General features: G+C 58.9%; 1 protein-coding gene across 4 annotated transcripts in view; it reads left to right on the forward strand.

Moving 5' to 3' along the window:
- The window catches only part of CEP104 (centrosomal protein 104), a 35,719-nt gene extending 9,557 nt beyond the window's left edge, over positions 1-26,162 (forward strand). The window contains exons 7-22 of one of the 4 annotated variants that reach the window (XM_047724249.1): positions 2,267-2,435; positions 2,873-3,028; positions 3,965-4,186; positions 5,876-6,073; positions 6,600-6,767; positions 7,351-7,524; positions 8,927-9,103; positions 12,121-12,366; positions 12,797-12,904; positions 16,614-16,650; positions 17,051-17,117; positions 17,583-17,691; positions 19,812-19,950; positions 20,170-20,237; positions 22,295-22,385; positions 23,270-26,162. In XM_047724249.1, the coding sequence (XP_047580205.1) occupies positions 2,267-2,435; positions 2,873-3,028; positions 3,965-4,186; positions 5,876-6,073; positions 6,600-6,767; positions 7,351-7,524; positions 8,927-9,103; positions 12,121-12,366; positions 12,797-12,904; positions 16,614-16,650; positions 17,051-17,117; positions 17,583-17,691; positions 19,812-19,950; positions 20,170-20,237; positions 22,295-22,385; positions 23,270-23,382 (2,242 nt within the window). In that variant the 3' untranslated portion in view covers positions 23,383-26,162. Of the gene's footprint in view, positions 1-2,266; positions 2,436-2,872; positions 3,029-3,964; positions 4,187-5,875; positions 6,074-6,599; positions 6,768-7,350; positions 7,525-8,926; positions 9,104-12,120; positions 12,367-12,796; positions 12,905-16,613; positions 16,651-17,050; positions 17,118-17,582; positions 17,692-19,811; positions 19,951-20,169; positions 20,238-22,294; positions 22,386-23,266 lie in introns of all 4 variants that reach the window. The other 3 variants (XM_047724248.1, XM_047724251.1, XM_047724250.1) reach the window with 3 other exon arrangements.
- Positions 26,163-26,421: the final 259 nt, after the last annotated feature.

The raw sequence follows: 26,421 nt of genomic DNA on the forward strand, positions 1-26,421 counted from the left end.
TTGGAACTAGAGAAGCCACTGATGGGATTGCCTTAAAGACTCTTAAAGATTAAGGTCACGGTTGGACTTAGCACACCTTCATTTATGGCCCAGCGGAGACCGCTCCGTTTCCTGTGTGCTCACGTCCTGCTTGAGGGCTCCTCCGTGCAGGTGAGAGGACTGTTGCCATCCTGTGATACTTGACTGGCACAGCCAGTGTCACAGACAAGAATGGAAGGAATCCGTGAACCCAGATCATCAGTCACTAGAGCTTCATCTGATGTCTACTTAAGCTCTCCCCACTCTCCTCCGCCCCGTGACGGTGTGGCTCCCGCCTCCCTCGGGCTGGTGCCCTCGTGAAGCCCAGGCTGCAGGCCCAGGGAGGCTCCCCCAGAAGCAGAGCTCGCTGTCCGCTGGCTCGCACACTTGGCACAGCCAGTGGCTCCAGAGTGACCGCAGAGAGAATCTCTGCATGTTTTCTGCAAGCGCAAGAGCCCCCTTCAGAGTGAATCGCCTTGTCACTGGTTGGGACGGTCTTGCTTCCTGTGGAGCCTCCCTGGGCCTGCAGCCTGGCTGCCACGAGGTGGCTGTCAGTAGGGAGGGCTTGAGAAGTAGAGGCTGTCCCTGAATGTGTATAAAATGGTGAGGAGAGTGACCTCTCCCCTACGCAGCCCTTGGTCTCCCGCAGCCTCTCCCTGTGCCTGGCAGTAACAGCCGTGCCCTCCTTACCTGTCCGGGTGGGGACCGCCACACTGTCCCCACCGTCTGTCGGCCCCACCCCTGGGACAGCTCTTTGGCTCTGCCCCCACTGAAGCCCTAGTGGCGGACGGCGGGCAGCCTACCCAACGGCCAGTCTGAGGGTCTCCATGGGGGTCGTTCGGGTCACTCGGACTCTGATTAAATGAGCTGAGGGCAGTGCGGCCCCATACATGCCCCACGAGTTCCTGATCAAGTTGGCCCCCTGGACGGGCCAACTGCGGTTTGTCTGTCCTGACTTCTCCGCAGGGCTTTCCGGTCAGGGCCACCGCTGGGGGGCATTCGTGAGTCGAGCAAGACCTGTTCTGGGGAAGCTGCCCTCGGCCCTGGATCTGTGTGACTCCCAGGCCAGATGATGACGTGTTTTTCTGTGCAGCGTTTTCATAATGAAGTCTTTGTTCTCATCTCTAGGACTTGAAGGCAAAGTAACTGACTTAGAAATACAGTATGTGTTTCGGTAGAAATAGTTAACCTTGTGCGAATACCACAGCGTGTTGCTCTTTGGTCCTCGTGAGATTAATTGATGTTCCAAGCTGCGGAGGCTGAGCCCACCACCGGGCCTGGTGGAGCTGCCGTAATGCGCGTCCTGATCTCCAGGAGTCGGGAAGTGCTGGGGGGACCGTGTGATGGTTCTGAGAAATGATGTCATCCTTCTGAGAAATGATGTCATCCTGGGTCCTGTTTCAGTTTATTTTTGACAATCAAATCTTTTGTGATAAGTAATACTGCCATGGAGACTCGCCCGTATCTAAAGGTATCCACGTCACCGCCGACGACTGGCTTACTCTGCGGCTGGTGCAGCAGGTGGAGACTCGGAATGCATCCTCGGTCCGCACTGCTGTTGGGCACTGAGCCGGGCGCTGCGCCGTTAGGCCCCAGAGAAAGCTGCAGCCGCTATAGGGTTTGAAAGGAAGAATGAGATAATCAGGAATGGGTTGCTCAGATCACTAAGCAGAACTGTGACTGCCGGGAGGACTTTTCTGACCTCCCAGGACTTGGGATACCGCGCAGCCTGACCCTCTGAGCTGAGGCCGCGGTGTAGCCCGCCTGCATCTTCAGTGCTTATCGCAGTCACTGTGGTGCTGGTGCCGAATGCGGACGCCTGGACCCCCAGGGACCCACCGAGTCAGCCTCTCTGAGGATGGGGCCTGGCGGTCTGCTTTGGCTTGGGCTTTCCCCTAGTCTCCCAAGTGATTCATGGGCACGGTTGTGTCCCCGATGCCCAGAACAGAGCCGGGCAGAGTCCACACTCAAAGTATTTATGGAAGAATGACCGCACTGAAGGCTCAGTTGCCCCTGGAGCAGTTTAACCAGTTTCCAGGAGACCTGCCTGCCCATAAGAGCTGGGTGGCCTGAGGCCCTTCCTGGTTATTCTGAGCCTCCACTGTCTGGGCAGGAATGCCCCGGGAGCAGGTGTGTGGGCTGCCATGGCTGCGACCGAACCCCTAGCAGGAGCGCAGAGGGCTCCCTCTACCACCGCCCTGGCCCCCACGGCAAAGTTAGCTCTAAAATGTTCATTTCTTTCCTTTAGGAAATCTGACTATATTTCTCCGCTAGACGACTTAGCTTTTGACATGTACCAAGATCCAGAAGTAGCCCAGATCATACGGAAATTAGACGAGAGGAAGCGTGAAGCTGTCCAAAAGGAGCGTTACGACTATGCCAAGAAGCTAAAACAAGCTATTGCTGATTTGCAAAAGGTACTGCTCCTGGAGAGAGCGGTCTTCGCGCGGGCGTGGGAGAAGGCCGTCAGTGGTCCGACCGCGGGCGCAGCAGAGGCATAGGTCGCTGAAAGCTGTAGACACTAGTGTGGGTCCGAGGAGGTCAGCAAAATAAAGTTATGGACGGATGAGCCCCTAGATGAAATGTAAGTGAAGCCACACGCTTAGCCTGTCCTGACACCGTCCCCAGACGCCACACAGCCGTCCTGAAGTGATAGAAACACTGAGATGTCTCCTGTCCCCAAGAACTTGCGCGGTGCGGGCCAGCGCAGCTGCTGTCGTGGGGCCCGTGCGCGGCGCCCCCACCCCCTGAGCAGGCTCCACGGGCGGGCGGCACCCCCTTGCCCTGGGCCTCGCTGCGCAGCGGGGTGGGGGGCAGAGGCACGTGTGAAGCGGCGCGGCCCCGTGTGCTTCAGGTCGGGGAGCGGCTCGGGCGGTTCGAGGTGGAGAAGCGCTGTGCGGTGGAGAGGGAGGACTACGACCTGGCCAAGGAGAAGAAGCTGCAGATGGAGCGGTTCCGCAGCCGGGTGTACGAGCAGCTGCAGCGGCACAGCCTCGTGGACGCCGAGCCGGTGGGTGCCCGGCCCTGCCCCGCGAACCCATGTGTCCTCCGAGGGCACAGGGGAGCGCACGGCTCCATCACGGGCAGGCCACGGTTCCGATGGGCGGCGTCAGCTCCGGGACCCACGTCAGAGGCGCTGCTGGGCGCGTGCTCGCAGGCAGACTCAGGGCAGGGAGTGAGGGGACAGGCCCGGAATCTCACCTCTCCTCCCCGGCTCGCCCTCCACATTTGTGAGATGACCTGAGGGCAGGGCTGCCCCACGTGTAACCCCACGAGTGGCCACGGGGTGGGGGGTTCTGTGAGGAGAACCCTAACAGCCTCGGCTTGTCGAGACCAGTGTCCTGGGAGACACTCCGCCACGGATCTCTAGAAGCCCCAGAGCAGCAGGTGTGCGACCCGCATGGCACAATCATGCGGGACAGGACAGACCCTGGAGCCACGCTGCCTGGGCTCTGATGCGGCCCCCTTGCTGGCAGTGTGATCTCAGGGTCCTTCCTTAGCTGCTCTCAGTTTCCCTCTCCCATTTATGGGGTAACATTGTGCATTAAACGAGAACATCTGTCTGGCACGTTTACTGGCATGGCAGGCACACGGTAGCCATGTCGCAATGACCCACAACAGCCTGCTCTTGCCCCCATGGGGTATACGGCCACACCAGGGCTGGGGACGCCCAGGTGCTTCCTACCCCACGTGCCGCGTCCCTGCTGACAGGTGTGTGTGCGTGCTTCCACGCTGGGTGACCTGGGCCCCGGGCTTGCCATCACGCTGGCGCCCGGGTGTGCTCTGTAGGGCACACAGCTACCGTCAAGAGATAGTTGAAAGCCTGGGATAGGACTGGGGGCACTGTTGGCGCAGATTGTGACTCTGCCTTCCTAAAGGCTCGTGTCACCCTCTCCCCGAAGGGTGTGGCAATAGCACTAGGAGTGAAGTGTCCCGTTTTCCCCAGATGCGAAGGGCTTCTGACCTGCCCCTCCACCCCCTGGCTCACTCCACCAGTCCTTGCCACCCACAGCCAGTGCCGTCTCTACCGCAAGAAGAAAGTGCACCAGAAAGCCGGTTTGCGGAGCCTTGCCTTCAGGACAAGCCTCCAGCGCATCCCCGGGGCCCTTCTCAGCACTCTGCAGTGGACCTCTCACCGCCCGCCGCAGACCCCCATCTCAAGACCCACGTAGGTAACTCGGTTTCGGGCTGTGTGCGGTTCATTGAGCAGACACACGGGGAGGACCCGTGTGGTGCCAAGGGTGCACGACGGCAGCACCTTCCTGGCCTGCATTCCAGGAGAGGGTAAATGTTGACGCCAGAGCGTGGGGGCAGACGCAGCCAGCAGGTAACGACATGTCACTGGAGATCCTGTCCGCAGGCAGAGGTGTCAGGCCCCCCTGCTTCTGTCCCATCAGCCGGTCGTCCAGGACACCCCGTCCTTGAGCCTCGGCTGTCCTCTCTGTACAGATGTGTGAGCCTCTGCTTGAAGGTTTGTTTCCGGGGACAGACGAGACCATGTTTGTGGGGTGCCCGGCACGAACCGGCTGCAGGAGAACCTCCACGCGAGTCATGTGTGGTTACCGTGCTTGGAGGGTTTCTGTGCTGTGAGTCCCCGAGCACCTCACTCAGACAGGGCCGCTCGGGACGTCAGAGCTCGTGTAGGCTTCAGGGCCCGGCAGCTCCGCAGTGTCCTCAGCAGCTGCTCTCTTCCTGTCCCTCCTCTCCATTTCCATGGCTCCCAGTCTCCCTAGAGCTGGAGCTGTCACATGGCCCTCAGCTTCACGTCTGCACACCGTCCCCTTGGAGCGGGAGTGCGTCCCATTCTGAGCAAGAGTCTCTGAGTTTGTCAGTCACGTGCCCACCTCTGAGTGAGGACGAGGACCGAAGAAGGACCTCGCTGGAGCCCCAGCGGGCATGCAAGGCGGCATGGCCGGTGGACTCTGGGGAGGGAGGCGGGTGTCAGGTGGGCACGGGCAAGTGGGTGCTGCAGCCCGAGGCCCAGGAAAGCCAGGGAGGACGGCACTGGCGCTGCTGCCCTCCCAGGGCACTGTTCTGAAGGCCCCGTCATCCCCGCTGGGAGCATCTCCTCTATAGCATCATTACTCCCAAGTCACATTGAATACTTTGCTGTAAAATGCCCTAATTTTCCCTTTGTCCGTGTGTCAGCGTGTTTTGTTTTACAGCAGAGTAGATTTTAGAACACGAGTACCTCACCTGCACGCGCACCCAGTTAAGTCAGCAGGTGTCCAACGTGAGTGTCACCGTGACACCTGCCTCGGAAAATGACTCTGGAATCTGTTCCCGCCTAATTTCCCAAAAGGTTGCCACCTATGTACGTGTCAGGTGGCCTGGGGATGGAAGCCCCACGAGGTGGGGTGTCACCCATCGCATGGCAAGGGCCCAGCGAGCCTCTGCGGGGTTGGGGGGTGCGTGTGGCAGACTGCCGTCCGCCCAGAGCACAGGAAGGCTGTAAAGGGTCGTGAGCTTGGCTGTCTGCTTTAGTATACACCTGCCAGGTGACGGTCAATTTAAAATGAGGCCTGATACCTATTTCTAAGTGACAGACTAAGGAAAAGAAGTCTCGTCAGGGAAGAAAACAATAACTTTACCGCTGTGAGCTTCATGTCCGCTGAACTGTGATCACTAGTGCTGGGTGGTAGCCGAGGCTGAATCTGGGTCGCTTTTCTGTTGGGTCTGCAGTGCGCTTAGAAAGGTGTGGAAGCCGTGATCTCATGTTTTCAGCTGAATTCTGTCGTATAAATTACTCTGATCTGTTGCAACTGCTGTCATGCGGAGCAGGAGGCCTGCGGTGTAGACGTGGTGGTGGCAGGCGGGGAGCCTGGGGAGCTCTGCAGCCGCCCTTCCTCTCCCGTAGCTCCCGTCTGTGCCCTACGATGAGCGGCCCCTTCCTGCCTCACGGAAGCAGCCGGCAGCAGCCGCCCTGGAACCGGAAAAGAGTGACACTGATACCAGCGAGGCTCCCAGAGGAGGAGCCGCTGGAGAGCCGGAGCCCTTGACCGAGAAGGCCCTGAGGGAGGCTGGCCCCGCCGTGGATGTGCTGGGAGAAAGCCTGGTAGGCCGAGGGCCATGGGCGGGTCCGCCGATCGGGTAGGAAATGTCCAGGGACGCGCCCTCGGCTTTGTGACATCGAGGCTTCCCTTTGGCCTCCATACTCAGCCGAAGTCTTTCAATGATTATTAATTATATAAAACACCAAAAACAGGCTAGAATTTAAGATTCTGTGAATGCCTGTTCCTCTTAGACTGGGGGTTTCTGTCTTCGTACTGACAGAGCTGGGGGTTGAACACCTGCCTGTCCCAGGGGGGTGATGACAAAGAGACAGAAGACGAGGTGTCTCCGTACGGAAATGAGCCCATTGGGTTTTCCCCTCATTCCCAGGATTTCTCTTCGCGGAACTTCTACTTCCCGTATTTTATCAGGCTTCAGGTTTCAGCATTACAGTGTTGGAGAAATCACTTCCCTAAACACACACGCTTACTCTGTTCCCAGACTTTTCTCCGTGTGTCGGGTTGCGTGGTGTCAGGGGGTGGCGTCGCTGCTGTGCCCGCTGAGTCGGGCCGGCCTCCGCTCTGTGGTAGGTCGCAGGGGCCTACTCCAGGACGTGGTCGTACCGGGAGGACGCGTTGCTCGCCCTGTACAAGCGGCTGACGGAGACACCCGCTGGGGCCCCGAAGGAGGAGCTGAAGAGCACACTGCGCGCCTCGGTCTTTCTCGTGAGAAGGGCCCTCAGGGACATAGTGACCCCGGTGAGTGCCCTCCACCCTCAGAGTCCCGGCTGCGGTGCCCCAGGGGCTCGGGTGGCCCGGGGGTAGCACAGCGTGTCACTGGGCATGAAGGTTCTCCAGCAAGAAACGTGGTCATCGAAGAGCCTGTGCCGTCTGTCCTCAGAAGGCCATGCGCGCTGCCCTTGACCGCCATCAGCCTCCCCGCGCCCTAGAGGCCAGGGTCCGCAGAGGCCCAGCTCCCGAGGACCGATGAAATGCTCGGTTCCCAATTTTCCTTTTCGCGGAACCCGAGGAGCTTGGGTTTATTCTGGATTCCCTGGGCCGTGAGAGTGAGCACGCCCGGGCACACTGCTGCACAGCCGCAGCTGGGAGGGCTCGGGGTGTGGCCTCCAGGCCGCCGCCGCCGTCTGACGTGTGAGATGAGAGCGCGCCCCTTCCGGACGCGGCACAGTATTCAGAAGGTGGTTTCCAGCTCGCTGTCTCCAGCCTCTGGGGCAGCACGGATTGTCCAGCATAATGCCCGTGTTTGTCACCGGTGGTCAGTGTGTTTTCTTTGCCGGAGTGCAGTCACGGGACCTCCTCTGCTTTTACCGCTTTTTTCTAGGTTTTTCAGGCTTCTTTAAAATTGTTGAAAATGATAATTACGCAGTACATTCCTAAGCACAAACTGAGTAGGCTTGAGACCGCTCACTGTGTGGAAAGAACCATCCCCGTCCTGCTCACCAGGACTGGAGACTCCTCTGCTCGCCTCCGAGTTGTCGCCTCAAATTTTATTCAGGTACGAACTTCGTCATAAAATTCGAAGCAGTCAGTAAGGAGCCCGTTACGACGCTATTTGTGTGAATACCTTAGCTGTTCCTGCTCTCCTGAGAGCGTTACCGATCCTCCTCGTGACTCCCTGTCCTGCTTGCCTGGTGCTCCGAGAGCCGGAGTCCGCCTTGGGTGAGAGTCTGATACCGCTCCCTTCAGGACGCGCTGGGAGCTTCCGGCAGAAAGACGTGGAAAACCAAATGGGAGTAGAAAACTGGGGGTAGAGATCGTAACTGTGGCATGACTCAGTCTAAATAGTTCTGTTCGTTCAACAGGCGCCTCCAGGCCAGGTGTTGTGGGGAAAGCGAGAGCTCTGGGGGTTCGGACCCTGAGTGAGACCCGTGCCTGGGCTTCAGCAGGTCCCCGGGTTCCTCCCGATTCCATCAACACTCTGTTGGGAAGGACTCCACAGCTTTCCCGCTGTCTCGGGGGGTCACGGTTGCAGTGTGAAGAGCACCTGTCCCACTTCCTTTAACCTGAGCTCTGGGGGAGAATGAGTGGAAGTAGGCTAGACTGACAGGGAGGTGACGCGGTGCTCCAGTCCTACGAGGGGCTCCCGCTCCGTGGGGCTCCGAGTCTGGGGGAGGTGGCGCCTCTCAACAGGCCCGTTGAAAAGGAAAGTGTGTCATTCCTCTGATTCCTCGTGTATTTTTTAAGGGAGGAAGAGGAAGTGGAGACGAGGGGCGAGGCTAAGGGGGAGAATCCCAAGCAGGCTCCCTGCTGAGCAGGAACCCAGTGCAGGGCTCAATCCCATGACCCCGAGATCAGGACCTGAGCCGAAATCAAGAGTTGGGACTCAACCAACGGAGCCACCCGGGAGCTCCCAAGACGGATTTCTGGGTGTGTCACGGCCCACATGCTTCAGCCTCTCGTCAGTCCTCCCCCTGCGTCCGGCTGTCCAAAGGCTGAACACCTTAATCATGGAAAGACTTGCTCATTCCGTGGGGCCTCCCATGCCCCCGTGAGCCCAGAGGGGTCTCGCCACCCAGAGACCGCGCGCCGCTACCCTCTAGACCGACAGATCATAAATAGTGACACGATATCATTTGTTTTAGAATTTTAGAAACTAGAAAACCTTTTTCCTGAAGTTGGGAAATCCTGAGGAGTGAAATCTTTAGTTTTAGATCACATTTCTTGTAAAGGCGTCCTTTGTCTGTGAGTGATCATGTTTTATTTTTTATGATTTGGGGTTTTGTTTTTAATCATTATATCTTAAATAGAACACACGCGCATTAGAGATAAACTATTTTACTGCCGTATTTTGTTCCCTGTTTTTTCCTTCGACATTGACCTCAAGGACTGAACTGAAGTATACTGACCTGCCTCTAGCATTGTCCAGCGCAGATTCACAGTCGTGTTGGTTTTCCTAGGAAATGGCCTTGTTCAAGGAAGTCAAGTCTCTCCAGATTGTCCCATCGTACTTGGTGCAGCCGTTAAAAGCCAACACTTCGAACCATCTGGCCATGAGCCAGATAGGCCTCCTGGCCCGGCTTCTGAAAGACCTGGGCACCGGGGGCTCGGGCTTCTCCATTGACAACGTGATGAAGGTAAGCTCACCTCTGGTGCCGTGCGGCCGAGGGCTCGGTGCTTGCGGTGGGCCTGGTGCGGGTGGGAGCCTGGTCCGTCAGTGTTTGTTGAGTGAGTGAATGAGTGAACGGCTGCAGAGAAGTAGCCACCACTTCACCTAGCAGAGGAGGGCACCGGAAGGCTTCCGTCTCCTCGCTCTGCCGCAGGGCGGCAGGCATGTGTGGACGCTGGTCCACGGTGGCGGACAGACTGCAGAGAACCCGTGTCCGTAAGAGAGAAGCACAGAGTCCCTGAGGACACCCCGTGGTGCAGCAGGACCGGACGCCCTGACGAAAGCTCGGATGTTCTGGGAGAGAGACTACCAGCGCAAGGAGTCCCTCCCTGATTTCAGATGTGCGGGAAGGGAGCTCGGAGCACGGCCAGCACGTGGCCAGATGCCGAGCTGTGGCGCTCGCACGACAGCTCGTCCCCGGGCAGCCCACACGCAAGTGCTCTGCGTTCGCTCCCACCCGTGCGGGAAGGGGCGGGTCTCAGTGGATCCCACGTGTGCAGCGACTCGGAAGCCTGGACTGGGTCCTCATGGAGTCACATGTGCCATCAGGAGAGGCAGGAGCAAGTCAGGCCACTTCCATTCCTGTGTTTTCTCTACTGGAGTGTGATTTAGACGCTGAAGTAAATCAGCCTTCGGACCCTCCCTCCCCTGGCTTCTGGGGCTCCGTGCCCCACTCACCCCATGCTTGGCCTCGTCGTCTGGGTCCCTTTTCTGGTTTTTCTTCATCCTCCTGATCTCGTTAACTTTGGAGTGTCCAGGCCTCCTTTTCTCATTTCTGTGCACACACCTTCCCTCAGTGACCCATCCGTGGAAGACACAGTCTCTGTGCCTGCGCCCCCCAGACGCCTGACTCCTCCAGCAAGCCGTGTCTGCCCCTCATCCCAATGGAGCACCGGCCCTCCCCGCTGACCTGCTCCGTCTCAGCCTTCCCCATTTCTGTAAATGACAATGGCGTTCTTCTCTTTGCTCAGCAAGTGCTGTGGGCTCTTCCTGCAGATACATCCAGATGCTGGCCAGGCATCCCCACGCCCCTGCTGCCCTCAGGTCCGGCTCCTGTCATCACTTGCCGGCCACTGCCGGCTCCCCAGTGGACTTCTCCTGACTCACCGTGCAGTCACATGGACCACTCTCTGTCTTGCCTCCAAGTGCAGTTTCCTTGTTCCCCGGCACAGAACACGAAGCCTGCCCCGCACCGGCCAGTTCCCGTTACACAGCGCCCTGCTTCAAGATGCCGACATTGGTGTCCGTCCCAGTGTGCTGCAGCGGCAAACACACACACCTCAGCGGGGTAGCATGGGAAGCGTTGGTCACACTCCCGGGCAGTCCCGTGCAGCTCGCCAGGAGAGCGGCCACTCTGCCCCACACGGGCCTTTGGGCCTCCATCTCTTTCCACTAGGACACCACCAGCTTCTCACACGACTCGGAGGTCACTGAACAGACGAAGTGAGTCGGGGTGGTGAGGGGTCTTTATGGGCCGGGCCGCTCCCACCCACCCTTCCCCAGACGGGCACTTGGGCCCGGGACGCGTGGCATAGCTGTGCCCGTGGAAGAAGGCTGTCGGCTGGTCAAGCACGCGTCTGTATCTGGGCCCCCTGCACGTGGGAAGGATGGATCCAGGTGGACGAAAGAGAAGAAAGAAGTAAAGGGAAGTTGGAAGGAGGGGCCAGTTCCGGCAGGAGCAGAGTCCCCAAGTGGCCGACGGGATTGGGCTCTGGCGTAGCCGCAGGAGGGCTGGCTGCATGCGGAATGGGGAAAGCGCATCCTCTTCACGGACGAGGTCTGCTGGAAGCCTGATTGGACACTGGAGTTTGAGAGGCAGGAGCGATGTATGAAACTGCCCCTTGACGTCTGAGAAGCTGAACTGACCAGAAATGCCTCAGGTCGGGACACTGCGCGCTGCCCAGGACGCCCGTGGCACCTGTTGGGGCAAGTGTGGCACGGGGCCAGTCAGCGTGCGTCTCGGGTCTGCAGGCACATTCCGTTTGGCCCGTGACTACACAGGAAGAAGGGATCCCAGAAGTGACTTAGTGATGGACACGTGGGACAGGAAAGACCAGAGGGAGGTGACAGATGGGAAAAGACAGTGGTGGGTCCAAAGTGGACCAAGGTCCCCAATGGGGCTGAGGAATTTGTCCAGGGAGGGAGTACAAAAAAGTGGGAAAGGTAGAAGGTGACCTGCAGAGGGTGGGACTCCTAGAGGCCAGGACTCCTCGGGGCAGTGGCACAGTTGGTGGCCGGGCCCAGGGTGGAACCAGGAGCCTGTGGCAGGCCAAGATGGTGGAAGTGTGAGGCCAGTGCTCAGAGCCCCACGGGCAGATGTCGACTTTCTGAGCATGGTAGGGACGGCGCGGGATGGGACAAAGGTGTCACAGCGGGTCCTTGTGACACCACACCATAGAGCAGCTGAAGTGGATCGTGGCCAACGAACGTCCATGACAGGAATGTGGGGTAGGGAGAAGGGAGGTTTCAAAGAAGGACAAGCACAGTGTACTATTGAGAGTGTCCAACAAAGCCCCACGTATGCACCCAGCACGCACGCGCACACCCAGCATGCACACGCAGATGCACACATGCACACGCACACACACTAGTGACCGCGGGGCCCCAGAGGCTTCTGCTACCATGTTTCGTTTCTTAAAGATCTGAAGCAGACATGGCCAGATTACAATGTCGGTTAACGTGGGTGGTGGACACGTGAAGTTTCTCATGTTTCCTCTTCTCTGTGATTGGAAGACTTTATAATATATAATTTAATATGAGTCTATGCGAGGATGGAACCTAGAAAATGTTTGTTGGCCTGTGAGTGCAGAGCTGCGTGTGTACAGCCAGTGTGAGCTCCGCTGCGTGTGTGAGGCAAACGGAGAAAAACTCGGTGTCATGATAGCCAGAATTCTGTGGGTGGTGGTCTTTTTTTTCCTTTTCAAACTTGTATAATGTGTCTCTATTTCTTTTATGCTGGGGAAAAATAAACTCTGTTATTGTCAGACTCAGTCACCACAAGAACCGCTCCCGACCTGTGTTCAGTTTTCAGTGAGCGCCCTGGAGCACAGAGTGTATGAGGTCCGCGAGGCCGCGGTTGGAGTCGTTTTGGACATGTATAAGCAGCACCGGGCTCTTATTCTGGAGTACCTCCCTCCGGACGACAACACCACGCGCAAGAATGTTCTCTATAAGACAATTTTTGAGGGATTTGCTAAAATCGATGGCAGACCTACAGATGCTGAAATTAGGGTAAGTCAACTTCTATGAAATTACGACTTAATCCTCTGTTGAAGCTGTTTGGTCACCCAATAAGCTGACAGATTGCTCAAGGAGCTTCAGGGCCAGGAGACCAGGGGAACGTCGTCTCCCACGTTCAGATCCTGGCTGCTGCACACCCTGCCTGGGAGACTCAGTCTCCCCGTCCACGAACAGGAACGGCGACAGCCGGGAGGACGTGTGTGGTCTCATCCATTCATCGGGTGAAGCTGGGCAAGGTGGTTTGACCCCAGTTGTATTGTTAGTCTCAGTGACTGCCGTACGTGTAAGAAACGTAATTCACCTGCCATAATGTTCTCCCGATTTGTAAGACTACCCTAAAATGCTATTCTAATGGCATTTTATTCTAATTTTATTCTAACCTAATTTTATTCTAATTCTAATATTCTGATTTCCATACCAGGCACAGAAGAAAGCAGCTACAGAAGAAGCCGAAAAACGAAAGAAAGAAGAGATTAAAGCTTTGCAAGGGCAGTTGGCCGCGCTCAAGGACACTGAGGCCGAAGCCCAGGTTGGGAAGGCCACCGTCTCCCCTACCCGCACGCTCGCGGACGCCCTGACTGCTGTCCCGCAGACACATACACGGCGTGCTTGCTTTCCTTGCACGGCGCGATGTAGATGAGACCTGTAGGCTGTGTTGCTCTTTAAAAACTAGCTTCGGGTTGCATAAAAGCAACCGTCCGTCAGCTAGTTGGAATTAGGTACTGATTCCAGGGAGTGGCTTGAGCTGCTGGCGATGGTTAGAGAGGAAACTCCAGGACTGAAGGCAGGAGGTGCAGGACAGATTTCCTCTTCGCAGCTCCTAGCCTCCCTCAGAGGCAAAGGACGAAAAGAAGCTTGTAAGTGAAGATCCGATTTCCATGCACTGAAGAAGGCAGGTTTCAGGGAACAGTTCCCCCTCAGGAAGTCCCTGGTCCTCAGCCTCCAGGAGACGCCATCCAGGGTGTCAGAGAGTGACTGCCCTGTTTCTGGGATTTACACCAGTTTCAGGATGTTCACTTTGTCGTTCAGGCCCTTAAGTTGAAAGAAAAGGGGGGGGGTGGGAGGAGCCCATCAGGGAGCACAAGGTTTCAGGGGTGCAGGAAGAGAAGGCCCTAGAGTGTGCTGCATGGCCCGTCGCTGGTGACGGGACCGCACCGTGCCCGCACAGGCTGCTAGGAGGACGGAGCTCGCGGTGAGGGTTCTCACCAGGCTCAGAGAGAGAACAGCTGAGTGTGTGCTCGAGTGCCTGTGGCCCAGAGCCGTGGTGACCATGCGGGAGGGGCTGCGGGGGAGGGGGCGCCTGGGGATGGCGTCAGGGTGGTTCTTTTTTTTTTTCTTTTTCTTTTTAAGATTTTATTTATTTTGAACAAGAGAAGTGAGGGAAAGGGAAAAGGAGGCTCCCCGCTGAGCAGGGAGCCCTGTGCTGGGCTCAGTCCCAGGACCCTGGAATCATGACCTGAGCCGACAGCAGATGCTTAGTGACGGACCCCCCCCGCCAAGCGTCCTTCAAGCGTGGTCCTTTAGGGCATCCATGTTTCGTCCAATTCTCACAGCCGCCTGCCAAAGCAGGTGCAACTTCCTAATGTTATACAAACGAAGAAACAAATTTATTTATTTATATTTTGAGAGAGGAAGAGAGCGTGAGTGGGGGAAGGGACAGAGAGGGAGAGAGAATCTAAGCAGGCTCCACGCGCAGCACAGGGCTCAACACAGGGCTTGATCTCACGACCCTGAGACCATACCTGAGCCAAAATCAGGAGTCAGACACTTAACCCACTGAGCCACCCAGGCGCCCCAGTGGGGAAGCAAATTTTTAAAACTAAAGTGACTTAAAGCACAGATCTCTCAGGGGTTGAGCCAGGACAGCCAGGCTATGCTGCTCACCAGCCCCCTCCCCATCACAGCACTGAGCCACAGGGAGTCCAGCCCCCGATGGTGCGGGTTCCACTAAGGCCATGTGCACCCCACAGGTATCTGTGGACATGGTACTGGGTAACCTCATCCTTCAGCTTTCCCGGCACCTTCTTCGCTTCTCCGTTTGTTACGTGTTTGCTGAGCACCTGCTCAGTGCTGGGCGTGGTGCTGGGCTCCGGGAATAAGCCAGGAACAAAACCAAGTCCTGCCCCCTCCCCAGGGCCACGGCTCCAAGGGGAAGAGACAGTGAAAGAAAGCGCAGCACAGGGTAGAGTGCGCAGCGGGCACGGACGTCAGCCCGCTGTCTTCGAACAGTCGCTGACGACGCTGGGATCTCTTTCTCTGTTGTCTTTATTGCGGTAAAATAGTCATAGCATGTTTTAACCCATTTTAACCGTAACAGAATGTACACTCCATGCCACTAAGTGCCCTCACAGGGTTGGCACCAGGCCCACCATCCAGCTCCGAAACTTCCGTGAATGACAGAGAATTTTTAGACCGCCTGGTTGCTCCAGAGTTTTAGAAAAAAAGGATTTAAAAGTTACTGATAGGTTTCCTAAGCTCTTCGAAGCACCAGGAAGGTAAAACTTGAAACTAAAATTCAGGTTTCAGCATTGTTTACGTTGTCTCCCTGCAAAACGCACAAACCCATCTCTCTTAAGAGGTTTTGTTGCCTAAACTCCAGTGCCACGGAGTTTGCCTTCTGTGTAGGCACAGAAATCGTGTGAGCCAGGCGCCGGCCTCACGTAGTCTGCTGCCCTCCCCAGCTCTAGGGTGGCATTGTGCGCCGTGTCTCCCTCTCCAGGCCGGGCCGCGACAGAAGTCACCTACTGTGATGCGAGGATTGATGCTCTTAGACGCGGCGGACCGCACCCGTGTTTTTAGCCCGTCCCTTACATGCTAGTGTGGGGCCGCCCACTGTCCCTCGTCTCTGAAACCGAGAGTCCAAGAAGGCCTTCAACCCCTGTCCCAGACCAGGCTGGTTGGTCCCCAGAGTGCTGTGAGGCGCTCCCGACATGGTCAGTCTTTGTAGGGACGATGGCCGTGTGCAGGGAGCTGAGGAGGAGACATGCTAACGTGGCTCCCAGAGCCCTGGCCGGGGGACTGTGGGCAGCCCAGGAGCTGCGGTGGGAAGGCCTAAGCCCCTGTGCAGCTGGCCACCCGCAGTGACACTCAGCTGCTCATAAGGGACCCCTCTGTCCACTCCATGTCTTGGAGCTCCCCTGCGCGCTTAGCACCCCAGACACTGTGTCTGACCCAGGGAAGGGGCCTGGTGGGAGGAGCAAGGCCCAGCCCGTCACACCGGTGGCTGCCTTGCTGCCGGTGTCTGTCTCAGCATGGGAACGCTATTATGCCAAGTTACCCGCCGAGTCCACAAGCGCGCCGGGGACCATGTGTGCCAGAGAACAGAACAGACGGAAATCTCTGTTGGGGACCCTCACCTCTTTCAGTGGCGTCCGATGGTGATGAGGATACACAAGGGAGTGTGTGAGAGCGGCCAGGGCTGACGAAGGGCTCGAGGAGAGGGGCTGCTGGCTGATACCTTGCCCTCAGGGGACTGGGGTGGGGGGAGACTGGGCAAGAGGAGGAGAGGGCCGAGCTTGGGTGCCAGGGTCCTTGGAGGGGCGGCTGGAACCCGGTGGCTGGTGTCCAGAGACCACTGCAGACACGAGATGAGGGAACAGGTGACTTAGGAAACCGGCTGAGAGTCTCGGGCAAGAGTAAATTAGCCTGGCGAGGCTTTCACGGGCCCCTGCATGGGAGGGCCCCCGGAAGCAGGGCCCCCAAGCTGGTGAGAGGAGGCCTGGCCTGAATGGGGAGAAGGGAAGGCGTCCGTGGTCTCCCACAGTGTGCGCCGGGGGCTCCAGAGCCTGATCTGCAGCCAGGCAGGCTGGGGCAGCTGCTCAGCCTGGGCAGGAGAGGCTGGGTCCTGGGACCTTCAAGGAGAGAGGATTGAACCGTTGGTCATCCCCACTGAGGGCTGTGAGCCTGGGAACCGGGAAGAGCATACCTAGCGTGAGAGCCAGGAACAGGGAGGCAGCTAGGGAGATGGGGCTCGTGGAGCGCCACAGGCATCCGGGGACGAGGGTGATAGTCACGTGCTGCCCAGAGCCCGCGGGCACGGAGGACGCGAGCCGCTGGGAAGCAGCAGCAGGGCAGGGGCCCGTGGTGGGGCTTGTGAGGGGGAAAGCACACGTTTGGGCATTGACGGCGCACAGAACTGTTACTTGTTGGTGGAAAGTCAGAAAACAGAAGCACTTACTCTCCTGGACAGACTCTCGCGTGCAGCCGTCTGTCCCTGACCTCTCTGTTTCTGTTCTCAGGGGAAAGGAGCCCCCCCGGTGGAGGCGGACAGTCAGGGTAGGTACCGGGCGCGGGGCTGCTGGCAGCGGCCGCCTCTGTCCCCGAGCAGGTGCCGGGGATGGAAGATGAACAAAATCCTTGTCGTCTAGTGCACTTTTTTTTTGTTTTAAGCTTCATTGGTTTGAGAGCGGCTCGTGCCCAGGAGCCTGAGCGGGGGGAGGGGCGGGGGGAGGGAGAAGCTGACTCCCCACTGAGCGCAGAGCCCCACATGGGGCTTGATCCCTCGACCCCGGGACCATGACCCACGCCAACACCGAGAGTCGGACCCTCAACCAATGGGGGCACCCAGACGCCCCTCGACTCATAGCGCTTAAACGTGTTTCATATCAAAGCGGCTACTGCACGTTTGGAGACGTTGACAGAAAGTTACTTTAAATGATTTCTTGTCTCGTTTCAGACACACAAGGAGGGAAAGCAGCCCCTCCGCCGGCTCCAGAAGGCCCAGACCATCACTACTTGGATAAGTGAGTAGCGTGTCTCTAGCTGCGAGGACGGCAGGCATGAGCCGCGGCACGTGCGCAGGGAAGTGTTTCCTCGCGCGCGGCCGGGTTCTGTCAGCCGACGGGTCTTCCCCATCACCCGTCATCCGGCATCCCTAAGGAAGGGCGATGGACCTCCCGACCCACGGGCCCCCTTTGCCCCCAGCCCCCAGAGAAGTCAGCAGCCCGTTTGTCAGACACAGGGCACTGTGACCGCAGATACTTTCCCCTTTGAGTCAGACGTCTCTGTTCTCGTGACTTCGCGGACAGCTGTGCTAGGTTATGCTGGCAGGGCAGAAGCTGAGGGGACCTTGACCTAATTTGTCCCCAACACCCACTCCTCCTACCACGCGCGAACGGGCTGTCCCCCCGCGGACCCGCGGCCAGGGCGGGCGTGCGCGTTCCTGGACGACACCCGAGCCTGCGTCCACGGCTTGTGCTCTCCTCCAGCCTGTGCATCTTCTGCGGGGAGAGGAGCGAGGCCTTCACGGAGGAGGGGCTGGACCTGCACTACTGGAAGCACTGTCTCATGCTGACGAGGTGCGCCCACTGCAAACAGGTCAGTGTCGCGCGCGGCCCGAGCTCGGCGCTTGGCGACAGGCCCCGGGGAGAGCTGGCGGGGAGCTCCCGAGGCGTGCGTGGTGGGGCTGTTCTCTCCAAGTCTCCCTGAAGGATGGACACGGACATGACGTGCAGAGACAGCTCGGGGACGGTGTGGGTTCTGCTCCAGACCCCGCAGGGAGACGGACCTGCGGTAAAGCCGGTCGGTGACATTGGGGCTCCCCGGGGCACACGCCGGCTGCGCGCACACTGTGCGGGGTCTGCGCGGTGCACCACGGCGGGGCGTGCGAAACAGCTTACGTACTGGACAGACGCCTCACTGCTAAGAGATGCTGGCCGCCGCCCGAGTCCCCCGCGAGCCGCGGGTCACTGTGACTAATGCGACAAAAACAAGCTTGAGCGACCGTGAGGGTGACCGGAACGTGACGGACGCACACAGTGAGCAGACACTGTTGGGGACACAGCGCCAACGCCGTACTCGCCACAGAGTCGGCACGGACCCTCCTTCTGTAAACCGCCCGCCTTATGGGGGCCCGCACGCAAGTCAGAAGTGTTCAAGCCCCCGAACCCCGCAGAAGGGCACGCCGTGCCCCCAGCTCCCTGGCCCTCAAAGCCACCACCTCTCCCTGCAGAGTCACCACCGTCCCAATTCCTGACACCACAAGTCGGTGTTGCTCGCTTCTTGAGTTGATACAAACGGAATCATCTCTCGTGCCCGTCTTCCTGCTTTGTCGCAGGCTCTGTTTGACAGTCCAGGGCCCATCCCTCCGCCCTGCTGTTTTTGGAAATCGGGCCGTATCCCGTCTGGGGCTTCCATGAATAGTGTTCCCCCGGCCGCCCCGGTGTCAGTCTGCCGAGGCGTCTGTGAAGGCTCCGTTTGGGGTGCACCCTGGGGGTGGAGAGGCTGGGCCCGCCCGCGGGGCTGCAGGGCTGACGCAGGTCGTGCTCGGAGGGGCCGCGCGTCCACGCCCCAGCCAGGGCCACCTCCGTGCTTCCTGCCGCTGGTGAGGTGCGGCCCATGGCTGTCTGCTGACTGTTCAGCTGTCCTGTTCTAGAAAATACCTTCTAGTCTCCAGTGCTGAGGTTTTTTTAAACATTTTATTTATTTATGTTTACAAGGGAGAGCGAGAGAGGGAGGGCGAGGGGAGGGGCAGAGGGAGAAGCAGACTCGCTGCTGAGCAGGGAGCCCGACGCTGGGCTCTGTCCCGGGACCCCGGGATCATGTCCCAGGCAGAGACAGATGCTCCACCCGCTGAGCCACGCAGGCGCCCTCTGGTTCGTGTTTTCAGTTAGCTCGCCGGCCTTGCTCTCCTGATCTGTGGTCATTGTTGATGTGTCCGCACCACAGCCCTTGCCAGATTCAGAGCCCACAGCTGGCCTCTCCCGCTTGGGGTCCGGCCTGCTCGTCGTCCTGATGTGTCCTTTGAGTTTAACCTTGTCTACCTTGGGGGCGCCTGGGTGGCTCAGTGGGTTAAGCCTCTGCCTTCGGCTCGGATCATGCTCCCAGGGTCCCAGGATTGAGTCCCGCATCGGGCTCCCTGCTCAGCGGGAAGCCTGCGTCCCCCTCTGCCTGGCACTCCACTGCTTGTGCCTTCACAGTCTCTGCCTCTCTCTCTCTGACAAATAAATAAAATCTTAAAAAGAGAAAGAAATATTCTCCTGTCCCCCAAATTTGGATCTCTCCTGATGCAGTGGCCTTTCTTTCGATAACGGAGGAGAGCTGAGGAGAAGGAAATCCACCTCTGCCTCCTGCTGCTCCTCTTGGGGTCCTGCGCATCCTCACACGCGTCGGGGGCTCTTGGGGTCCTGCGCATCCTCACACACGTCGGGGTGGGGACTTGGAACCCAGAGGCCACACGGCCAAGCTGTCCTGCGCTTACCACCCATGCCCTCTGGAGCTAACTGCCGCTCCTCCAGCCCACCCTTCGCCGTGGCCTCTAGTGCCAGCACAGGAACCTGACGAGGGGACGCGGGTGTGGAGCAGGGCACCGTGGACGACAGCGGCAGCCGTGCGGGCTGGTGGGGTGGCGTATGTGAGCTGGGGGTGCACAGGCCGGCGGGGGCAGCCCCGCTCCCATGTTCCCGGACACGTGCTTCCTTCTGCGTTTCGGGACGCAGGTGGTGGAGATCTCCAGCCTGACGGAGCACTTGCTGACGGAGTGCGACAGGAAAGACGGGTTTGGAAAGTGTTACCGCTGCAGCGAGGCCGTGCTGAAGGAAGAGCTGCCCAGACACATAAAAACGAAAGAGTGTAACCGTGAGTGCAGGCTCGGGCGGTGCCGTCCGTGTCCGCGGTGCCCTCCGCCTCCCTGGTGCCGTCGTGTCCGCGGTGCCCTCCGCCTCCGTGGTGCTGTCCGTGTCCGCGGTGCCCTGCCCAGGGGCCCTGCCAGGGATGGGATGTCCGGTCAGGTGTCTCCTGCTGCTTGCGCGGCTCTCACGGGAGGAACTAAATCTTGTCTCATTGATGCCATTGCAGCTGCCAAACCAGAAAAGCTGGCAAACCGGTGTCCGCTGTGCCATGAGAACTTCTCCCCGGGAGAGGAGGTGAGGGCCCAGCACAGGGGTGGCAGTGGCGAGCTTGTTGGGGCTGGGCCGTGATTAGGGCACAGGGAGCGTTCAGGGAGCTCCCCGGTCTGTTCCCGTGCCGCTGGAGCGGTTACTGTGCTTACCTGTCCGCTCAGGTGATTTCCTCCCTCAGCACTGTGGACCTACGGGGGGCGGGGGGCCCTCGGCTCTGGGGGGGTGAGTGCAAGGGGCTTTGGCCTCTGTCCAGTCTCCGCACTTCTCTGGGTGCTGGGGCCCCAGATGGCATCCAGGCCAGACCACAGCACACCGGTCCCTCGTCATGACTGAGCCCGAGCCTGGTGCAGCCTGGAAACTGCCAGTCACAGTGAATGCGGGCTGTCCTCCCGTGCCCCCTTACCCACCACGCTGACTCCAGCCTGGTGCGCCGGGGCAGGACCGTCCACTCCCCACCCGCCACCAGGTAGTGCGGCTTCAGAGGCCTGCCTCTGCTTGGCCACTTCTGCTCCGACACCCTTAACCACTGCTACCCGCCGTCCACCACGGTGTCCTGCTGCTGGGCTCTCCCTGTGCCAGCGCTCTGGGACGGGGCACCACGAGACAGCTCAGACCCAGCCGCGCTCGGCAGAAAACTCGCGCACCCAGCAGTCAGCCCTGTACCAGGTGTCCCAGGCTCGTCCTCTGTCTCAGAAAATGTCAGAGACGTAAGGAAGTACATAACAGAGCACAGGAGCCCATGGGCAGGCTTCGCGTCCCATCCCCCGCTTGAATGACGGGCGCACATTCCGTCTGCACCCACCGTGTGCCACCTTCTCGTGTGCCTGGGGACATAGCCAGCAGCGTGTCCCTTCTCTGCACGCGGCCAGCAGCAGGTGCGGACACGCTCCTGCGGGGCTCACGCCTCCAGCCTCAGCGCGATGGCAGACGCGCTGGTGTCTCGGCCGTGGCTGAGGCTGCACACGGGCACCACTTCCTCGTCCAGCTCTTTCCTCACGGTGGGAGACGCTGTTGGCCCGCAGGGTTTCGCGTGGCTGGGTCTGCTGATGGCATCCCCCCTGCTGTCATTTGATGGGCTCTCGTCCCCTCCGTTTGCTGTGAATTGGAGGTTGGCCGGGTCAGATGCACCTTCGGGTTTTAAAACTTAGTTTCTCCTGCGGTTTTCGTAGCTGATAGTGCGTTTTTCCGTAGCCAGCGGGTTCTTAAAATTAAGTCCTGTGACGACACGAAGTACTTGGCTCGTTCCAGGGTCTGTAAAGAGGGACATATTCAGGGAACCGAGAGCGGCTGCTGTCCCTGCCCCTGCTCACCTCCCACCTTACAGGGCTGCTGCTTTTTGATGCTTGGCCTGGTTAAAGGACGCGTGAGTGGTCCGCACAGGCACACGTCCTCTCTCGCCCTTTATTTTAGAATTTCTATGCCCTTGCGTCTGTGCTCCGCTGGCTCCCATGGCACTGACGCTGCCCTGGGACACTCGCCCCCTCCTCTGGCTGCTGTGTGTTGCTCTGGCTCTGAGCGTCGCAGCCCCTGGCCCCTCTTCCTGCCATGCCCTCCTGTCCCCGGCGTCCGGCGGGGAGCGGCAGCCTGGCTCGTGGCTCCCAGCTGTGAGGCAGTCGGCAGGCCTCTCCTTCCCCTCTGCTTGCTCAGCGTCCAGTCCTCCGTGCCGGCTGGCGTGTGGCCACACCCTTTTCCTGTGTCACGGTTTCTGGGGTCAGGAGTTGTGGGCACAGCAGAACGTCTTGTGGCTCAGGGTCTCACCAGGCTGCGTTCCCGTGTGGGGCCGGGCTGGGGAGGGATGGTCCAAGCTCACCCGGTGGCTGGCAGAATTCCTCTTTTTGTCATGCTAGGACCGAAGTCCCCGCTTTCCTGCTGGTGTCAACCAGGGGCTGCTGTCCGATCCTGGAGGCCCCCACGGCCCGTGCCTCGTGGGCCTGCACATGGGCGCGCACTCCTGTGACAGCGCTCCAGCTGCCGGGTCGGTCCAGGGCCTTGGCTGCTCCTGGTTTTGGCTCTGGCCCGAGCTCATCTCACTTGTCCCTCGGTTGCCTGGTTGACACCGTGTGCCCCCTGCTTTGTTTCAGGCGTGGAAAGCTCACCTCATGGGTCCGGCGGGCTGCACGATGAACCTGCGTAAGACCCACGTGCTGCACAGGGCACCCGCTCTGCCGCCAGGTGAGGCCCGCGCCCTCCTGCACGCCAGCACCCGCGTGGCAGGGTCCCCTCCCCCGATGGCACTCAGTCCTTGTGTTCTGGCTCCGGCTCTTGCCGAGGAAGCTACTTGTGTGACCAGAACTTTTGCCGTGGGTCCTGCCCTTCCTGGAGGCTCCCCAAGGGCATCCTCGAGGTGGCAGACGCAGCCCTGAGTGCCCTTGGGGTGCAGAGCCTGGTTCTCAGCATCTTTGCCCATCACTGGACCAGAGTATTCAGAAACGCACAGTGAAATAGTAGGTGCACAGGTGACGCCCCCGCCTGTTTCATGAATCATGACTTTCTCTATCTTATGTCCGATTGAGAATGCCTTTCCGGAAAATACATGTTTCATTAGAAAACTAGTCCCGGCCGAAACACTGCTGGAGGCCCAGGTTTACGTTAGGGTACCTTAGTGCAAAAGCAAGAGCGTCACCGACCGGGGTGTGATGAGACGTGGGTCCTGGGCTCTGTCCGCGCTGCGTGCCGGTCACCGACGCCCCCTGGCGGCCTCTTCCGCCAACGAGGAGCTCGGCACTTGGAGGGGCCCCGCCTGAGGGTCGTCACCCGGGAAAGGAAGCTCTTGTCACACGGCCGCTCCCTTTTCATTTCCGGAGCGGAGTTTCTGAAGCCCCAGCTGGTGAACGGCTCCGTTCTCCTCTCTCCATCCCTGACGTCAGGCTCCTCCTCGGAGCCCTTTTCCTCCCTCTTCTGCCGGTTCACGAGCCCGTCCTCCTCAGCCGGCGCGGCCACCTGCGGACCGAGGGGCCACTATGGCGTCCCCGTGGCCTCGCACTCTGTTCACGTCTTGTCTCCCTCCTAACGCAGTGCCTGTGTTGTGTGTGTGTGTGTGTGTGTGTGTCCAGCAGGTAAAGGCGCAGCTGTGGCCAAGTCAGGGACCTCGGGATCAAAGGTTGGAAGCAAGATCCCTACCCCGAAGGGACTGAACAAAAGTTCCGGGAGGACGTACACAAAGCGGTGACATGATGCGCATCTCCTCTGTCCCTGCGAAGAGCGGAGCAAGTTTCCTGACTGTGAACCATTTCTCCTAAAATCCGCCCATGGATATGGTGACCGTCCCCCACCCCCGCTGACCCTCGGCTCTCGGCCGTGCTGGTCCGGACCTGTTGCACCGGCCGTGGGGCCGACGGAGAACCTGCGTCCCAGGGTCAGGTCTGGACCCGCCCCGGCTTCGAGCAGCCAGGCTTCTGCCCTCCCAGCCCGGCACGCACAGGAGAGCACCCGTCTGCCGGAGGGTGCCGACGCGATGCCCGTGCGGCCAGGCCCTCTTCCCAAGTGCTTGCAGTGATTCCCATAAAGACTTCACTGGAAACCTCGGGCCTGTTCGTCTCTCTCACACCTGGCCGAATTCCCACCGGGCCGTGGCCCCCCAGCAGCGGTAACCATGAGTGTCACCGGGTGCCTTACCCCAGCCGGGTGCACTCTGCCTGCCCCTGCCCGGTGCACCTCCTCACCCATGTCTGCAGAGCCTGTGCTCCCCGCTGTCATCGGTCACTGGGCATGGGTCCCCCGGTGCCCCTCACCTGGCCAGAGGCCCATGAGGAGTGCACGGTCCGTAGCCGTCACCACTCTCCCGCGGCAGTCCCCCCCCCCCCGCCGTAACCCCCCAGCAGCTGTCCCCCCACGGCAGTCCCCCCACCCGCAGCAATCGCCCCCCACGGCAGTCCCCCTACCCGCGGCAGTGCCCTGGGGGAGCTGAGGTGGGCACTGTGAGGCTCCAAGGCAGGGCCGCACTGGGGGTGCTCACATCCCTTAAGTCTGGGCCGCCCTCAGCAGAACTACAAGGTGACTGTCACCTGTCCTGTGTTCGCCTGCCCACAGCGTCGGCTGGAGCGCCCCGCTCTTGAACCCCAGAGGCAGACGTGGCACCGCTCTTGACTCTGGCGTGGGGCATCTGCTCCTTCGCGCATGTCACCGGTCAGCCCCTGCAGACCCAGCGCGTCTGCCTCAGGCCTGCCCCTCGCTCATCTGCGTTGGAATTGGGGCTCCACGTTCATTTGCATGGCTCGTCCCATGATACTTCACGCACCAGATGTCATTTCAAACGAAGACACCAGACCTCGAAGTCCAGCCCCCTCCCAGCTCCCCACCTGCCATCGGGCAGGGGAGCGGTTCCCCGTGCTTCCCATGCAGGTGGCCAGGCTGACAGGCCAGTGTGGGTCTGCAGGGAGGGCCCCACGTCTCCCCACGGCCAAGTCTCCCAGGGACCCGAGGTGGCTGGCCCTTCCTGTCCCACCGTGCAGCTGGGACATGCTCCCCCCTCCTCCTTAGCGCCCGGCAGGCTTTCCCAACTGAGACCCGGGGTGACGGATGAAGTGTGGGCTGGGTGATTAGTGTGTAAATAAATACTGCGTTTCCGGCCGTGTGAAACCACAAAGTGTGTCTTAGAAAACCCCTAACAGCTGTCAGAGCAGTGCGCTCGCTCCTGAGTACGTCCGTGATCGTGAATTTGCACGACTCTCTCTCCGTCCTGGGAAGGCTAATACCTTCTCGTACGCAGCATGAGTGAGACCGAGAGAATTACCAAAACCAGTGACCCAACCAAACCATGAAAGCGCACGGGGAGAAAGGAAGAAAGGACGCAAACCTTCAGTGGGCAGAGCAGAGCGCGGATGCCGGCAGGTGACACTCCGGCCTTTCTGGCCCCGGGGACAGCGGCTCGACCTGCAGCCCGTCCTCCACACGCGGACCAGCCGCTTCCGTAACCAGAGCCGCGGTCACGCGAGCTAGTGAAGGAACCATTCCTTCCTCTCCGACCAACACTTCCAAATACAGAGGTCTTATTTTCTATATATTGTAACTTGAAAAAGCATTTGTAAAGATATTTAATTTTAGTGATTGGCAAACCAAATCGGGTGCATTTAAGACCAGTGAGCACGTCGGTTACGGAAGAATCGAGTGGCGATATTGAAACGATCCCTGGCAGGTTCTCGTGGCTGCTGAAAGCCTTACAGAGTTACGGACTTCTAAAGAACCACAAACAAAAGACAAAAAATTTAAAAGGAACCGTAAGATCCCTTGGCCATGTATAAATAAATCTGTAAATTTGGAATAGGAATTAATGATTGACTTTTCACTCCTGAATATGTTGTGCATATTTAACTATTTATTTCTATTATTTTCATATTTCAGGATATTTTATCAAGCTAATTTAAAAGAAATGTGTCTATAAATTTGGCATCAGAATACACATGTAAATACTTTTAATGAAAATTTGCAACTTTTTAATGTTTTAACATAGTTTTCTATTTGTCTTTATTTCAGGTGCCAGAGTTATAATATCTAATATATTTTTGTTGTTATTTTAGGGCCTAGGGGATCCCTCACCCTGAGCATATGAACATAATAAAAAGGTCACTCAATGTTCTGTCACTTTTATTTCAGGTTTTCCATTAAAAGGCAAACGGAGTGTCTTCCACTCTGGCGCGCAGGCCAGAGGCGCGGCTGGGGGAGGCATGGGAGGGGCAGGGAGTCCGCTGCAGGGACGGAGACAGAGCTGGCCCCACGCTGCAGGGGGTGTGGACACGAGCTTCCTGCTGAACAAGGTGAAGGACAGTCAGCTCCCTGTGACTTGGAGGACGTGGTCGCCCAGCTGTGCCCGCAGGTGGAGTCGGAGTGTCCCTCTGACCGTCTTGCAGTGCCCGCAGCGCATCCGCACACCTGCGCCCCTTGTCCAGAGGGACTTACTGGCCAACACGGAGATCTTGCTTTCAAATGAGTAAAAAGGAAGTATTTTCTCTGTTCACTTGTGGAGTGACTTAAAGCTTTTATCGATTTGGGGAATCATAAAATTGCCTCCGTTTTGAAGTTACAACGTGCAGGTTTTCCCTTCCACGAATACTGTTAACGTAAAGCTGACGGCACTGTGTTTCCTCCTGGTTCGGGGACCAGGGCCCTGCGTGGGGGAAGGGCCAGGCGTGTGAGCCGCAGGGTGGGCACGGAAGAGCGCACATTCCCGAGAAGCGCTCCACTCACCCCTGCAGGGGTGCCGGAGAAGGAG

The sequence above is a fragment of the Lutra lutra genome, chromosome 4 (assembly GCF_902655055.1).
Source record: "Lutra lutra chromosome 4, mLutLut1.2, whole genome shotgun sequence".
In the NCBI taxonomy this organism is placed as follows: Eukaryota; Metazoa; Chordata; class Mammalia; order Carnivora; family Mustelidae; genus Lutra; species Lutra lutra.